Below are 16,956 nucleotides of genomic sequence, written 5' to 3'. Positions count from 1 at the left end.
TGAAGCAGCGAGAAGACACTGAGTACCGTCAGCCTCATCCAAGCCAACTGGTCAACATGCTTTTTCTTAGACAGGGAATTGGTTACATGATAAGCATTTGTAGCCATGCTAGAAAAGAAATTCTTAATAGTTACATATTCCCAGAATTGAAGAAGAGAAATATTAGTGACGTTTGAAAATATGAAACAACCCCCTTTAAAAAGTTTTATATTTTGTTCTCAGAAGAGCTACAGGGCACTGAAAACGCTGACAATACAGGTTAGCATTGACACGTGTGCCTTTCTGCACAGGAGCACATGCACTGACACGCTGCTGGGGCTGCTACTTGGTGAGCGGCCCTTAATGATCTTGGTTTTGTATTTACCAATTTTTCTCCAATAACTATACATTACTTAAGTAATATTTTCAAAGAAGAGAAGCAAACAAATCTGAAGAAAATTAAATACAGGTAAGCAAAAGAAAATTCCCATGTCCTCCCCACCCAGAAATAAGCACTACTTAGATTGTAAAATCCATCTTTCAAGTATTTTTTCTATGCAGATATTTTTCTCATAAATCATACACTATATAGCACTTTTTCATAGCCCACTAACTCTTTCCTTGTCAATATATCTAACATTTTTAATAGTTACGTGGCATTTACTGTAGGAATGCACAATCATTTATTTAACCAATCCCTCATGACTAAACACGCCTTCAGGATTTAGACCATATAACATGGGCTCTTATAATAGGATATTGTTGGCAAATTACCTGAGGGGACCCATCTGGCTGAGCTTCCTTTTTTTTCTAAAGTAAAGATTGGAGAACAAAGCTTGTGGGTAAGGGAAGGCAAGTGTGTGTGTGTGTCTTCAAGGGAAAGGTTAGTCCCTGACTCACTAAGATGGACCCCTGTGCACTATGACATCTTTTCGTCCTTGGGAATGGCCCTGTACAAGCCCATGTAGCCCCTTCCTGTGAAAGTAGGGAGAGACCGTACCTGATGACTTGGGCTGTCGCTCTCCTTCTAATGAGAGTCGTTCTGGTGTTTTGATGAGGGATCTAACCCCGGGATTTTGATTGATCATATAAAACGGACAAAGCACACCATCTGTTGAAAGTAACAGAAGAACTGGAGCAGGAGGAAGAGTCTTCTCATCATCTGTTAGAAAACAAAAGTGAAAAAAGAGCCAGGTCAACTGAAGGGTCTGGGCCGGAAGGGAATGACTGCCCTAAGCAAGAAGGGGCTGCCCAGACTCGTCCCAACAACAGCTCGAGGCAGTTTGCTCTGATCAGATCTGAACAGCTTCTCCGGGCAACCGCTCTCTGAAGAGAGCTTCCACCATGATCATAGAGACCGGCTGCCGCCGTCCTGGCAGGCCCTGCACGGAGGCTCTGGCAGTCCCGCAGCAGCCGGACTCACCCCAAGCTCCCTCGATTTTCATGAGTGTCTCGGTGTTTGGGAGGTAGGTCCAACAATCCCCCTGACCCAGATAGGAGTTTGTCTCTAGCAAGTGGCTGGTTTAAGTAGAAAAATGACAGACTAGACTCTTTGGAAAACACACAGTAGGACACAGAAAGGTGAGTCAAATCGCTTTACATTCACTCACAGTTGAATCGTAAGCATGGATTTTGTCAAATGAGACTTTAAGAGAATCAGAGTAAATGAGCTAACCAGACCAAATCACCTGACCAGGGAAAGGACAAGGAACGTAATGGTGCCTGAAGCACCAAAGAGCAAAGAATGTGTCTTCCGCTCCACCCGCACATTTCAGGGGACGGCGGCTCTGCCCAGCTCCAGCCAGGGAGAAGACACGCTCAGGCCCCGTGTAGAAGCCATGTGCCCGAGGCCTCCATTTTGTAACCCCTGCCTTCAAACCAAGTACTGACATGCAGTACCGGTGTGGGCTAGTGTTCCCTCGGGAGGTCCCTGGGGGGAACCGGAATGGGCCACGAAACAAAGCAGTGAAATCCCGGGGTCCTAGATTTCAACCATATTCGAAAGTATACAGAAACACAGACAGACACGGGGTGTGTCTGGCCTTGGTCTCATCAATAAGTGCCCACTCAAGCTAGTGTAGTGCTGTCACAATGTGCTCCACGTCACTCTATAAGTGGAAGTGTGCCACCAGAAGTTAGAAGTGCTCCACAGAGTCGATTCTGCCGTGAACTCATGGAATGGGATTTAAACACTGACCACCAACAGAGAGGACTATGTGCAGAGCGCCGTCGGCCGCACTCACCGATGGCCGCCTCCACCTGGTTAGTGTAATCGATGGCAACTCCCACGGGCAGGGAGTCATCGTTCCTGTCCGTCACAGGCAGTTCAGCGCGGCTAGAATCCTCCAGCAACCAAGATTCCCAATTCACCTGGAAAAAAGAAGCAGCAGAAGAAAACGCCATGTTAGAGCTTTGCGCTGGCTCTTCAGCACTGTTCAAATATTAAGACAACTCACTTGGTTTAGCTTTATGACGTATGTGTGGGCAGACTCTAAAATCTGGGAAGATGGTCTAAAAGTCATGAGTATGCCATCAAGCAAGGGGCTGATTTGAAAAATCTGTTCCTGGTGCGCCTCGTCCCTGCCTTACGAATAAATACTACCCACCGCCCACCAAAATTCGGTAGAATCCCGAACATGGCGGGTAAACCCAGCAGCTGCACGAAACCAGCCAGACTGCTCCCAGAAGTCTGGGACTGGGCCCAGGGCCCCCCGTTGTGTCTCCTGCGGTCTGGGGCAGCGAAGCCTATAAAGCGGGCCGGATGCCTGTGCTCACGGGTCCACAAACACAAGGTGACCTCCATGCTCATCTCACCTATCCGCGAGCTCCCCACACAGGTCCATCCTCCTGCTCCCGGGTTCCGTGAGAAGCCACTAAGTCTTTCCAATAAATGCCCCTTTTGCTTAAGTTTGCTGAGTGGGCTCTGTTCCTTCCAACAAATGATTTCCAATTTTTAAAAATCACTAACATTTTGTCTTACTTTCAGTGTTAACACAAACTGGGCAGCATGAATCAAAGAAGAATAGTGTTCAATGAGTAACAGAGAAAAACAAAAAGCTGTTCAGGAAAGGGGACATGATCACACTCCACGACTTAGCTATGAAGCGAGTAACAATCACATTCATAATAATGTAAACAAAACAACCGCAGACAAAATAAAGAATTAATCACCACAGAACAGAATGGAAACGGTATCAGTTTTGATATTTTTGAAAGATGAGACACAGACAACAGCAGCTAGAGGGGGGAGGGGAAGCTCAAGGCAAGGGTGGGGGTGCTGAGATTACTCCTCATAAAGTGGATGGCCAAGGGTGTACTATACGGTGACACCATCGGAAACAAAGGTAAAAAATATGAAAGTTACAGAGGTAACCCACAGAAGAAACTAAAATAGTGCTATAATCCTATTGAGAGGAAGAAGGGGGGATTATGTAGGTTATATGTGAGCTAAATCCTCATCTGCCGTAACAGCCAATAAGGTCTAAAACGAATAAGGAATGACTCATGAGAAGTCCAGGACAAGGAGGTGAGAATTAGGACAAAAAAAATGTACAAGTTAAAAATGGTCCCCTCTAGAGAACAAAGCTGGATCAGGATGGGGTGGGGCAGGGATGGTTTTTTAATGTATAAGCCCATCTCTACTACTTTATTTTTCAACCATGTACATAAATTACTTTGATAAAAAGTAAAGATAAAAGTGTACTTTAAGTGTGTGAACACAAAATATTTGTGCTATTAGGAAATCATTAGTGCAGCCAATCCAAAAGCAGCAAATCAGACTGCTGACCTCTGGTCATGACCCCGAAGCGGCCCACCATATGTACTATGAGTGCCACAGACGGTGCGCCACCCTGACACCCAGAGAGCGATGGACAAATGCTGAATGGGTGAAGAGGCATGAGTGTGTGTGTATGGGGTACACGAAACAATTTTAATCTCGAGGCGGAGTTTTAAAAAGAAGTTTCCCTTTTAGCACGTCTCCTCTGGTCACTCTGCGACTGCCTCAGTCCACTCCCTGCCCTCAAGGAGGAAGGTGGGTTCTTCTATGCACCAGCATTTCCAGCTTTCTGATGGTTTCTCAAAGTGCAACAGAACGTATTTCTGGTGAGTCACAATTTGGTGTGACCTGCGTGTTTCTCGCCCATGATCAAGGATGGGTTACAGATAATTGAACAGAAGGGGCAGGTTCAAGTAATAGGAAGAAAACAAAGATGGTTAAGATAGAACAAGGCAGGAAAAACCTCCTACACACCAGGTATGCTCCTGCTGGAGGTTGATTACATAGTATGTTTAACCCACAGACTGTGGATGGATCCAGAGAGAACAGACGGGATTTTTATGACACTGAAGAACTGCGAGTTCTGACACCCGCATATGTCCCGGGCAACACCCAACCATCTGGTCCAAGGCACTTTGTCATTTAAGCTTTGCTCTCATCCAGGAACTCATGAAAAGGGACGTGAGCTCATCTAAATCTTGACCACACAGTTAACTCCCTCCAAAGTCTCTATCAGAAAAGTATCACATACAAGTGACAAAGGAGAAGAATTTACCTGATCGCTTTGCCGAGCAAGGATGCTAACTTCTGTTGAGGCTGCAGATGCTGCCAGCACTAAATCCCTTCAAAGAATAAAAGCAGAAGACCATTAAATTCAAACAATAATCTAACTTGACTTGAGTGCACAGTAACTTCTCTGAGGATTTCCTTGAGTGTGAAGGAGGAAGGTAAGGTTTGAGCTATGGCTGAAGAAAGGTGATGTAAAACTCGACTCTTTAACTGGATAAAGTCCTGGAGACTCAGCCAACTGCTTACCAACTTAAGACAAAGGGGATACACAAGAGAATCACATCAGAATTCCCACTAAACACATCACCCTACAAACAGAATAATCTAGTTAGAGCCACAGAAGCTTTGCTTCAAGTCATCTACATATCTTTCAAAGGGAGTTGCTCTCACAGGGCAACTTTCAATATTTTCCTTAAATATCATAAGTCATCACTGGGGTTATTAAGAAAAGGGGCTTTTTAAGATTAGCATGTATTTGAGCTAAATAATTCAAGACTGGGGAAATAGTCAGAAAGGCATAATCTAGCATCAGCTTAACATATATTCATGGCACCTCAAGTCTCTACTTTCCTCTCTTACAGAAAAAATTTCAAATCGGAACAAAGGGACTCAGGTGTGACCTGACAGTGGGAGCAGAAATCGCTCACCATTCTTCAATGTAACTGAGAAAGTAATGGTGCTGCCTCTCCGTGCAGCTGCCGTAGCAGGGCTCCATGAAGTTCACGAACACCTCTGGGTGCTTTTCTTCTTTTTTCTACAATGAATGGAATGAGAAAAAAATCTCATGTGCGACTCTTCTTTAATCCCACAGTGAACCATTTAAGTTGTATGAGAAATTCACTCAAAAACCTACGTCCAAATATACAGACAAGATCTAAAGGCAGCGTGGAGCACTACAAGGAATAGGAACGCTGCCCACCAACCCAGACAAATTCAAACGGTCTGTTTCTTTCTGGCCACTGGACAAGCATGGACAGATTACTACTCGACCTCTCCCATACTCAGTTTTCTCAGTGTATAATGGACCTACTAAACATATGTCAAAGGCTGTTGTAAGTGTAAAACGAAATAACATATATAAAGCTTCTAGCATAGGACATGGAACATTAGCACTCGATAAATACATGCTAGTGTTAATATTATCCCTGGGAATAGAAAATCATAGTATCTTGAAATAAGGCATTTTCAGTACATTCACGTGTTGCGTAACGACTTTTCAGTAAGTGACAGACCACATATACGACAGTGGTCCCGTAAGATTACAATGGAGCTGAAAATTCCTATCAGCTAATGACATCGTAGCCATCATAACGGTGTGTAGGGCAACACATTACACACTTACATTGTGTTACAACTGCCTACAGTGTTCAGTAGTGACACGCTCTACAAGTTTGTCACCTAGGAGCCATAGGGGAACAGAATTTGTCACCCCAAAATATGTCTATTTGGCATAAGGATTATTTTAAACTGGTTAATTTTAAGAAACACCTTGGAAAACCAAGTAGAATTTAACGTTTATAAAACACATTTACAAGGGAAATCGCCTTTGGTAAGGGTGGCTCCCTGGCTGGACCAGGAAAATGGGATGACCTCATCTCTAGAAACTCTTACCAAGGCAAAGACAACCAGTTATTCTGCATAACGACCTTACCCTCGTTTACTGTGCTCTTCCTGGTCACCTCCCCTAAGTGACTCCCCGCAGCCCCAACATCTTCTGTCTTCCACTGAAGATGGTATTTAAGGTGGTAGCTTCCACCATGTGGGCCAATTCCTCAGTGTACAGGAGGTATATATGTTATTAAACTTTTGTTTGTTTTTCTCCTGTTAATCTGCCTTTTGTTACAGGGATCTCTCAGCCAAGAACCAAGAAGAACAGAGGTAAAATTATTTCTCCTCTCCTCCAGAGCAATAGGCTACACTGTCTACGCTAGGGGTGCTATAGGCTGCTCCATCTAGGTTTGAGTAAGTACACGTTATAATGATGTCACGTGACACATTTCTCAGAACCTATCCCTGAGTTAAGCGGTGCATGACTGAAAACATATTAAAATTCAACTGTATCAGAAACCTATGAGTTAATAAAAACAGAGCTAAACAAATTATCTGCCCAAAGCCAAATTCAGATTTTATCTGACACAGAAAGATGCTTGTAATTTACTACTAAGTAAAACAAGATCTCAAAACAGAATGACTACTGTAACTCACACTTTAGTATATTTAGACATTTATGTATTTTTAAATGTTGTTCTGAACTTTGAAAGTTAATGAGATTTGGAAATGTAAGTCCTGCCTCATTTTTTAAAAATGCTGCCGCAATACACCAAGACTTCGCAAACCTTACTAACGTTTTTGTCTTCACAATGACTCACCCCTCACTTCACCTTGTTCTGTCGAATGGCTGCTCCCCCTCAGAGGCCTTCCTTGACCACAGATCTAAACCCCACCCGTCATCAGCTCCCCCTTCCTTCACCCTGCTCTATCTCCTCCATCACCCTTATCGTTCCTTGATCCTGCACTTATTTTTTTGACTGGCACACGCATTAGAATGTAAGATCCAGAAATGCAAGGATGTTGTATTCTCAGCTTTAAAGCAGTGCCTAGCACACTGTACGCATCTGATGCATATCTGATGAATGATAAGTGAAAGTATTTTAAAAATCAACGTACTTTTTTGCTTGTCTCAAATGTCTTCATCAGGTTCACACCTACCTGATGAGACTCAGTTTACAGCTGAGGCAAAAGCAAGTTTCACGGTATTTTTCACCTTATAATTACAGTACAATGTGCCCTAAATGGACGCCTTAATTTTAACTGCAGAACCAGCTCAAAACGGTCCTGTCCTGTTTCTAACAAGATCCTGAGCTGCTTTTCAGAGACAACAGACCGAAACCATAAGTCCTATAGCCAAACCACGGGTGAGGAGAGAACTTCGATCTCTAATAGCACCTGCAACCAAAGTTCCGCCCCCTCACGGACTCAAAGGAGTGAAACATGACCAGAACTTGACACCAGAACCCTTTCCGATGTGAAGGGTTGTTGTGCTGGAAGAACTCCTAACCCTCAACCTTCGCCTTTGAAAACCCTGATTAAAAGCCATCAGGGAGTTTGGGTTTTAAGCTATAGCTTCCCACTCTCCTTAAAGGGACTCTGCAAATAAAATGGCTTTCATTTCTCCACTGCAAATCTGTACGTTCAGTGTTTGGCTCTCCTGCTCGTCAGGTGGGCAGCCCCTCGTTCCGTTCAGTAGCATAATTGGTGCCCAGGCACTGAAATCGCATCACTATCAGTAAGAAAAGGAAACTGAAGCCTAAGCCTCAAACTTTATGAGACGATTTCTGTAATTCTCAAAGAACAAAGCTGTCCTTTCATATACAAACCGGGAGTAGAGCCATCACCACATCTGGAGACGTTTCCAAGGTCCCATCTGCAGCGGCGTATACTATTGTGAAGACATATGTACCGATCCACAGCACGTCTAGAACTGAAAGACATACATCCCAATAAAGTACCTTATGTCTGGAATAGCCCCTGTATGTTACAAAATTAACATCTTATAGAGTAAAATACCCTACTACTATAGCTTTACCAAAGGTCCAGATTTCATTGATTAGAAGTCCAAATGTATCCAAAAGTGGTATTTTTTTTTTCTAGTGGATTATAATCAGGGAAAATTATGAAGAATTTTAATTAAAAATATCAGGATCCATTTAATGTCATTTACCATGAGACACAGGTGTCTACCAGCTAACTGTTACACTGACTTAATTAGCCGACATTACTAATGAGTATTCACACAGGAAGCACCAACACCTCCTCGAGCAGGTAGGTAGGTACATCACACAATTTAAAATATCTGTAATACACACAGCACCCTTAGAGTTTGGCCCAATAAGAGAAACAGAAGTTGTTACCTCTGACAGGATGATCTGACTCATAAAACGGAGGACATGGAATGACTTTTTTTTCCTGCAAAGTCTGAAAGAGATTTGAAAAAAATAAGTGTCAAATGAAACAGCCCCTAAACCAATGAAACGGTCAAATCAGTTATGGTCCCCCAAAAGCCACCTAGGTCTCACCTTCCGAGCTGGGAGAGACTGAACACAGACCAGACGCCTCCTTCGAGGCCGCTACCCTATAGAGACATGCACGTGAATGTGTTCGGATGCAGGTGACGAGGATGCCCAGCAACCCTACTGACAGCAGTAAAACCAGTCCCGATACAGACACCACCAACGATGGGCGAAGCAGATGAACGATGGCCCCCCCACACAGTGGAACACAGTGCAGACATTCAGAAGAACGACAGGGCTCCGTATTTAATGACTGGGACAAAGGACTCCAATATACTATTAAGTTTTGTGTTTTTTTCAAAGGCAAACAGTAAACCAATAAAATTAAACCAATTGTATTATCTTTTCACAGGCTAATGCCCTAAAAGGTTATGTACCAAATTTCACATAATAACGTTTTGCGATAACAAATAAGGAATGAGGCCTTAACCTCACCGCTTTGCACCCCCCCGGAGAACAGTAGACCAAGGAGGAATGCACAACAGCACAGGTCCCGGCATTGCCGGTAAACCCCTCCTTCCCATATAGGCCTGACCAGACATATGTGGATTCTCTGTCAGTTTATACTGAAGAAAATTTGTGAATGTTAACTCAGGACAACCACTGGGGGAGGATGAGAGTGTACACACAACAATACACACATCCATTTTCTTTGTCGCCTGTAGTTAGAGAAGCTGAACCTTTAAGATGGACTCAGCTAGAGGACAAATTACTGTGATTTAACCCAAAGTGACTCTGCATTCCAGTAAAAGCCCTTTCATTAACTCCTGTCCCCCGTAAGCTCGGTTTTTATGGAATGGATTGGGAATATAAAGTTGGGGAATCATGTGTAGAGTATGATCACATTCTATTTAAAAAGCGAAACAGAAATAATGCATCCACTCACAGACTATGCGTATGAGCAGAAAAGTCTGGAAGGCTCCCACTAAACGGAACAAGAGGGTGGGAGGGAAGAGCTCCACTCTTTGCTGCATTCATTTGTGTACTGATGAGCATAAAGCACACTTTAATAGGAAAAACACCAGAGGTACTCCGAAACCACCCCTCAAACAGTGGGTACCTTCAGTAAGAACAGTGCTGGGCAAGACTTACAGGAAGATACTGGACCACAGTTCCATTCTGTTTCCCCACTGCCAGCTGCTTTCCTTTGGGGCTCCAGCACACTGAGCAAAAAAGAGAAGGCTACCAATTAAAAACTGAAGAATGGAGCAAACCAGTGAGATCTGTATCAAAACACCTACATAATCACCACTTCTCGTTCCTCTATCAGTCCATGGAAGACTGTAGGATCATCCTTACTCAGCAAAGTAAAAAAGGAAAATAAACATTTTAATGATATAAGCCAATTATGATTAATCACTGGGCCACTGAATCGACCACTACCGTGTTTCCCCGAAAACAAGACCTAGCCGGACCATCAGCTCTAATTAATGTATCTTTTGGAGCAAAAATTAATATATGACCCAGTACTATATTATACTATATTACACCTAGTATTATATTATATTACATAAGACCCGGTCTTATATCATAGTAAAATAAGACTGGGTCTTATATTAATTTTTGCTCCAAAAGACACATTAGAGCTGATGGTCCGGCTAGGTCTTATTTTCAGGGAAACACGGTAAAAACGCCTTTTCAATGGCACATTGCCCATTTGAAAGCTGGAAAGTATGTAAAACTCTAGTCTTTCGATAAGACAAGGGAATAGAAAAAGTTTTCAAACATCAAGAAATCATTCTCTTGCTCCTATTGGACATTTCTAATACTTTTACCCCCAAAAGGTACAAATGACTTTCAGGGTACAACTATTTTAGATCCAGAAACAATTATTTTCAAAAACACAGTTCTAGCCCAGTCGCACCAAAATATTTCTTTCTCCAGAACACCCAAGCACATTCAAATTAAATCATCTATGCCGTTTGGTTTCAAGGACATTAACTATGGAAATAAAGAACACTCTCTCTACTTCTACTAAACAACAATGAATACAGCAAAAAACCCATTTGCTTTTACTTCCAGAAACTAATTTTTAAATAGATTATCATTACTATACATCATAGAGTGAAAGTCATATTACCCACCAGACGTTACTGCTATGGTGGAAGGAAGCGTCGCACACACTTTCACTGTCTCTGTAACCTGCAGCACAGCAATGCTACCATCAGCCAGACAAACGGCCACCATGGCGGGGACAGTGGGGTTCCACTTCATGTCAATCACCATGCCTCCTGCATCTTTCAACAGCTTATGATAGGCAAACGGCCGCTTCTGCTGTTTAGCCTTTTAAAACAAATGCCCAGAAGCTTAATAAATATACAGACACGTAACAGTCAAAGAAAAGTACTGATTATGTAAGTTTTCTCAAATTACAGTTCATTTTTCTCCAGGACCGTGAAAAAAAAATTGAGCTCTACGCAACAACCTCTTTGTTCCAGACAATTTCAACAGCTTTGAAAATGGCAATCAGTTCATCTAGCACAGTGGAGGGGCTCCCAGAAGGGGATACACACATGCAAAATACTTGACAAAGAGCAGACACTAGATTAAAATCTGGGCTCTGCTTCTTCATAGTATTGGGCCCTTGGACAGTTCCTTACACTCCTTCGGCCTGTTCCTCCATCTATAAAATAAAGACCACATGACCTACTGTGTGAGGCTGAGGTAGGCATAAACAATGAGGCATGGAGAGCACGAGGGCAGCTGGCACACAGGCAGCGGAAACACCTGACACTGCAGACTATTCCCATTACTAAACTGTTGGGAATGGAAGAACCCTGCATTAGGAGTCCAGGATGCAGGGCCTTCTGACATCTATTAACTCAGTGGCCTTGGGTTTGGCTGTTTCACATGTAAGTGAAAAATGATAATACCGTAAGGCAGGTGGTGCTAACAAATAAGTTTTTGAAGTCCTTCTACCTCGAAGATCTATGATTCTACAATTAAGGACTTTTCTTAAACTCATATTTTAATCTAGAAAAGGACTTCAAGAGTCAACTAAGAATTTCTAGGTTGTGATTCAACACCAGGAAATCGCAGGTCCCATACCGACAATACAGTTTACTAGTAGCTTACCTCATTTGAGAATGTGCGGACATCAAAAAAAGCAATAATGGAACCATATTCACTGGACATCATGCATACGGAGAGCGTGAGGTTATCACAGCTCAGAGCCAGGTGATGTATCGGGAATTTCATAGGAACTAGCAAACTCTGAACTTTATCAACTATGAAAACATAAAAAAAGACAAAGCAGAAAATGGAATGTTCTAAGCATAAGTCATAACACTTTTATTCAATCTATGAAACAATTTTTGCATCTACATAAACACAAACACCCCAATACCTAGGTATGCAGGTTAAATGTTAGCTTTCTTACCGCTGTATAACGAAGTATTAAGTATTCCTGGAACTCTTCCTCATATGACCTGGGGAAACTAACTGTGACTGTTGCCCATTGAAAAGTGTCCTTAAATTGTGTTCCCAGACCCAGTTCCATCACAGGTAGAGAGGTTCCCCTGCACTAACAATGAATTCTGAGAACCAGCAAGATGTCTAAGAATTCAACTCAATTCTGACACTATCAACCCAGGGATAACATCAGATCCCACAGGTTAAGAGTTTAGTCCTACAAGAGTACTCCACATGCCCACCCCGTCCGCACACACTTCAGACCCAGACGAAAGCCCAGGGTCTCTGTGCTTCTGACCGACTGGCTACAGAATGGAGGTTTCGACGACTCCCTCCAACTTACCAAACACAAGTCCAGGTTGTTTACCTGCACTTCTGACCGACTGGCTATAAATCAGAGGTTCCCACAACCCTCTCTTTGGGTTTAATTTGCTAGAACCGTTCAAAGAACTCAGAGAAATACGTTGACTAGATCAGTGGTTAATTATAAAAGGATGTAACTCAGGCACAGGGCAAGGTATGTGAAAGGGCTGTGGGGCTGCTGTGCCCTCTCCAGACTTTCCCTGCGTCTCCACGTGTTCACCAACCCAGAAACTCTCCCACCCCATCCTCTCGGGTTTTTGATGAAGGCTTCATTACATAGGCACAACTGACTAAATCATTGGCCATTGGTGACTGATTAAACCTCCATTCCCTCTCCTTTCCCTGGAGGTGCGTGTGTGGTGGTGGTTACTGAAAGTTCCAACCCTCTAATCACACGGTTAGGTTAGTTCCAAAGGCAACCAGCCCTCATCCTCAGGCACTTTCCAAAAGTTACCTCATTAGGGTAACAAAAGACACTCCCCCCAACACTTAGGAAATTCCAAGAGCTCTGGGACCTGTAAGCCAGAAATGGAGGATGAAGACCAAATATGTATTTCTTATAAATCACAATATTGCCAACATGAACCCATATTTTTGCAACAATGCTCCCAATAATACACGTTCCTATTTGTTTAGATGGTAGTGTTGTGCCAACGAAAAGGCCGTGCAACAAAACCCTTCCCTTAGAGAGCCAGGGAACCCAAGGTCAACTGAGCAAAAATGAATACATGGCAGAATGGTACATTCTTCTTTCCTCTGAGGTCAGAGGAACAACTCATTGAAAGAGAAATACGAAGGACCAAAGAGAACAACCAGACAGGCTTCCAGCATCCGACCTAGAACTTACTCTTCTTGGGGGTCAACCTCAGGACTAACAGCAGTTTTAACTGTAGTATTAGAATGATTTCTCGGGAAGGAAACGACGTTAGCACTTCATTATACGCCTCTCTCTACTATGCAACATAAAGCAAGTAACTTACCTATCTTATTGGGATCGTCTCCAGGTTTATTTTGAATAAGAAGATTTTTAGTAGTAAAAACTTGCAACCCACTGGCTCCTCCAGCGAAGACCAGGCCATACTTGTTGGACACGGCAAGCAGACTGGAGCGCTCCTTGGGCAACTCCTCAGGGGAGTCAAAGATCCTCACTTTTTTCAGTGCTCTAAACTGAAAATCCTGTTGTGAGGGATCAAAACAAGATCAGTTCAGGGAAAACAGGAAGTTAAATCATGTGTCATCATATTACAGTAGATCCAATTCCAGTACCACCAAAACACCTATTCCCCCGAGACCAAGGACTGTATGACCCAGTCATTTGTAAGCTGCCTGTGCGTATTATGGTACTTGGCATAGCGCTTATTAATATTTATTCAATGGAATAAATTTCTAAAGATTCTATCATGAAGCCTTCCTTGACTAATTCAACTCACGGTGACCTTGTCCTTTTCTGAATTCCTAGTTTATTGTCTTAACCACCACCCAAGCTGCACTTTATTATTTATAACCTTGTCCTATTTCATAGTATGTATTGTCTCATGACCCAGAGTAGTACTTTAAAAGCTGTTAAATATTCAAAGCATCATCCAACTACACTGTAGGCTCAAACTTCTACTGCAGTACTCAACAAATGTGTGTGTGTGTGTGTGTGTGTAAACAATGACCACAGAAAGATAACCGAATCCCAAGAAATGACCTACCTGCATCAAATGTTAAACACAAAAAGGATATGCATGGTCAATCTCTTGGTGTTCAAGACCTGAAAACATACCTGGATGCCATGAGGACATCTACACACAGGTCCAAAATCCTTAACACAGGCTGTAAGGCCAGGCACGACTTGACCCACCCACCTCTGGAGCCTCACCTCACAACACTGCTTCCCTTCTACAAGTGCCTGCGACATCACCTCTGCCACATCCACTGCCACCCCCCGCCCCCATGTCTATCCAGTTTTCATTTCCTTCCATTTTTATGCTCCTTAGTAACTCAGGGCCTGGGAGCATTCCCCAAACTCCTGTCAATGCCCGACTCGCGTAGTCTTCCATGAATTTATCTATATGCTTCCAAAGACAATTTTCAGCATGCAGAACCTCTTGGTAAAAAAAGAGTTCCGTAAGTTTACCAAATCACTATGTTAAGGTATACTGTAGGTGGTTGAATTTTTTTTCTTCAATTATATACCTGTCCTTAAGTTGAGGTTTGGGTGAAAAGACTGCGAATCCCCTTTTGCTCACATTCCAAAACTGTAAAAGCGAAAAACAGCCATTCTCAGCCTTCACTTTTGTACACTTACGGTGTTTCATACAGGATCCCTAACACACCCCACATACAAATTTCCTTGGATTCGATGTTTAATGCACATTTGCTAAACGATTAACTGAAATACTCTTAATTCCAACTGAGTACGATGATCAAAAATACACACATAGCTTTCCAGGTGAAACCATACTATGGTTTCAAACAGAAGTAGAATAAAATTTTTCGGTCTTTTTTTGTGCCTCTTATCCTGATAATCCCAAATATTCTATTTGGGTCTTGGTCACAAGGGGTGGAGGGCCAGTGAGATGAAAAGGCAGGAGAGTGCTCTCCTTTCTGTTGTAATCAGCAACTTAAAGGGACACTACCATCTTCTAAGCCTGTGGTTCTAAAACCTTTTTTCCTTCAGCCCCAGCATATCTGAGGAATACGGCACATTCTCATTGGGTGGTTCACTCAGGAAGTGATTCTCAAGAAGGAAGAGCGAGTCACTACTCCAAACGCATTTCAGTGATTTGCTGTTCAAATGCCTAACATCTTCCCGCAACTTACTCCCTTTCAGGTGCTTGTAATTTTCACTGGGATCACGTGCCCCTCTCCTTCGTTTCCCGACTGCAAGCAGACTTCCAGTACCGAAACAGCCCTCCTAGTCTAATAAACTAAAGATTTTGTAGGACAGGCGATGAACCCTGGCTCTGCACCAGACAAGCCCGGAGAACCTTACAGAGGTAATACAACGAGAGTGAAGAGAGGGTCTTACAAAACGCCTGCATTACAGCCTCCTTGTCAGACGTGATTCTGGGTAAGTTACCTTCCGAACCTCGACTTGCATCTTGATATTAACTATTTCGTAGGGTTGCTGTGTGATTACCCCAGTGCCTGGCTCACAGTAAACGTTCAATGAACAGCAATTATTATCGCTACTCCGACCACCATGTTAAGTAGCTAGAGAAACTGAGGTGGTGCGCACACGACCACCCAGGGAAGGGGACACTGCACTCGGCGGGGCTAACACGCCGGCGGCACCGCAGAGTGCTCCAGGACGCGTAGGTGAGAACTCTGAACGCCGGGAAAGTTCAAGCGGGAGGCGGGGCAGCCGGCAACCGCGCTTCGCCGTTCAGTGGGGCTCCAAGGCAACGCGAAGGCCCCGGCCGGTATCTGACCTTCATCTCCCGCTCGGGGATCATGGCATCCATCTCGTCTCCCATCGCGTCGGACTCGGCGGGTCGTAGCAGCAGCCGCAGCTGCCCCGCGGCCTTGCCCACACAGCCCAGGCCGCTCCAACGCCAACTTCCTTCCTTCAGCGCTAGCGGCGCGCAGCGAGCCCCGAACTTCCGGCGCGCGTAAGTGGCGTCACGCCTCTCGGTGGGCGTTGCGGTTCGATGAGGCTGAGGGAGTATATGAAGTCGCGCGCTCTCCAGGCCGCCGCCTCCCATTGGCCGGCTCGGCCCGCGCGCCTGCGTCCTGGAACGTCCAGGCCCCGCCCCCCGCGTCCGCAACTAGGACGGGTTTGCTTAGCGTTGGGTTGTTTCATCGGACGGCGCGTGCTTGAGCGGCCCACGCTCAGTGTTCCGTTGAGACCCCACAGTAACCTTTGGCTGTAGGTGGTGATTAATAGTTCTTGATTCAGAGAAGTTAGGACTTGATACACGTTTCCAGGGGAAGCTCTTGAGAGCGGCTTTGGAGGGGGTTGTGGAGGAAAAGGGGTTCAGAAAGTGGGTGGGTTGGGGCCTGGCCACCGGCGACTTCTGCGTCTCAGCACGGGCGCTGCAAGGGGAGGTTAAAGGGCACCAGAGATCATCTTTGTTTATTCCTGTCAAGGTAATCATTTCCGAAGCAAGAGCCTGGAAAGCGCAAAACACTTTGCATGTGCTATTTAATCTTCGAGACGTCCTAGTCCCCCAGGAGTTGTTATTGCCACTTAACTGATGTAACTGGAAGCACCGGGAACTTAAGAAAACTACCCAGCGCCCCCGGGGCGGAAAGCGGTGGAGGCTGGCTCGGAATTCAGCTTGTCTGGATGCTAATTGATGACCGTTATGTACACATTTCTGCAGTGGATTTGGGTTTTAAATGCTCTAGGACAGAGGTTCTTAACTTGAAGTAGGGGGTTGTATTCTGCCACTCACTGTTTGGTTTTCAGCAAACTGCGCATCTGCTTCAAGCCTGCTTCTCATTTATAAAACAAGGATGACAAACAACCTGTCTCGCGGGGTTGTTGTGAGAAGCAAATGAAGTTAGTTTAACAGCCTGGTACACAGGACACATTCATTCGATGTTACTATATTAGGTCGCTTTTCTCTGAATTTG

The 16,956-nt window shown here is 44.1% G+C and overlaps 1 protein-coding gene across 4 annotated transcripts in view; it reads right to left on the bottom strand.

Moving 5' to 3' along the window:
• NUP214 (nucleoporin 214) overlaps positions 1-16,230 on the bottom strand; it is a 91,279-nt gene extending 75,049 nt beyond the window's left edge. For 2 of the 4 annotated variants that reach the window (XM_074331194.1, XM_074331195.1), the window contains exons 1-11: positions 15,810-16,230; positions 13,371-13,566; positions 11,692-11,843; positions 10,701-10,899; positions 9,709-9,779; positions 8,458-8,521; positions 7,924-8,027; positions 5,194-5,300; positions 4,533-4,599; positions 2,223-2,349; positions 980-1,141 (exon numbers count right to left, since the gene is read on the bottom strand). In XM_074331194.1, the coding sequence (XP_074187295.1) occupies positions 980-1,141; positions 2,223-2,349; positions 4,533-4,599; positions 5,194-5,300; positions 7,924-8,027; positions 8,458-8,521; positions 9,709-9,779; positions 10,701-10,899; positions 11,692-11,843; positions 13,371-13,566; positions 15,810-16,082 (1,522 nt within the window). In that variant the 5' untranslated portion in view covers positions 16,083-16,230. The remainder of the gene's footprint in view (positions 1-979; positions 1,142-2,222; positions 2,350-4,532; positions 4,600-5,193; positions 5,301-7,923; positions 8,028-8,457; positions 8,522-9,708; positions 9,780-10,700; positions 10,900-11,691; positions 11,844-13,370; positions 13,567-15,809) is intronic. The other 2 variants (XM_074331192.1, XM_074331193.1) reach the window with 1 other exon arrangement.
• Between the last annotated feature and the right edge of the window lie 726 nt (positions 16,231-16,956).

This window comes from Rhinolophus sinicus, linkage group LG04, assembly GCF_036562045.2.
Source record: "Rhinolophus sinicus isolate RSC01 linkage group LG04, ASM3656204v1, whole genome shotgun sequence".
In the NCBI taxonomy this organism is placed as follows: domain Eukaryota; kingdom Metazoa; phylum Chordata; class Mammalia; order Chiroptera; family Rhinolophidae; genus Rhinolophus; species Rhinolophus sinicus.
The sequence above is the reverse complement of the archived record's forward strand: the minus strand, read 5'-3'. Positions and strand labels throughout refer to the sequence as shown.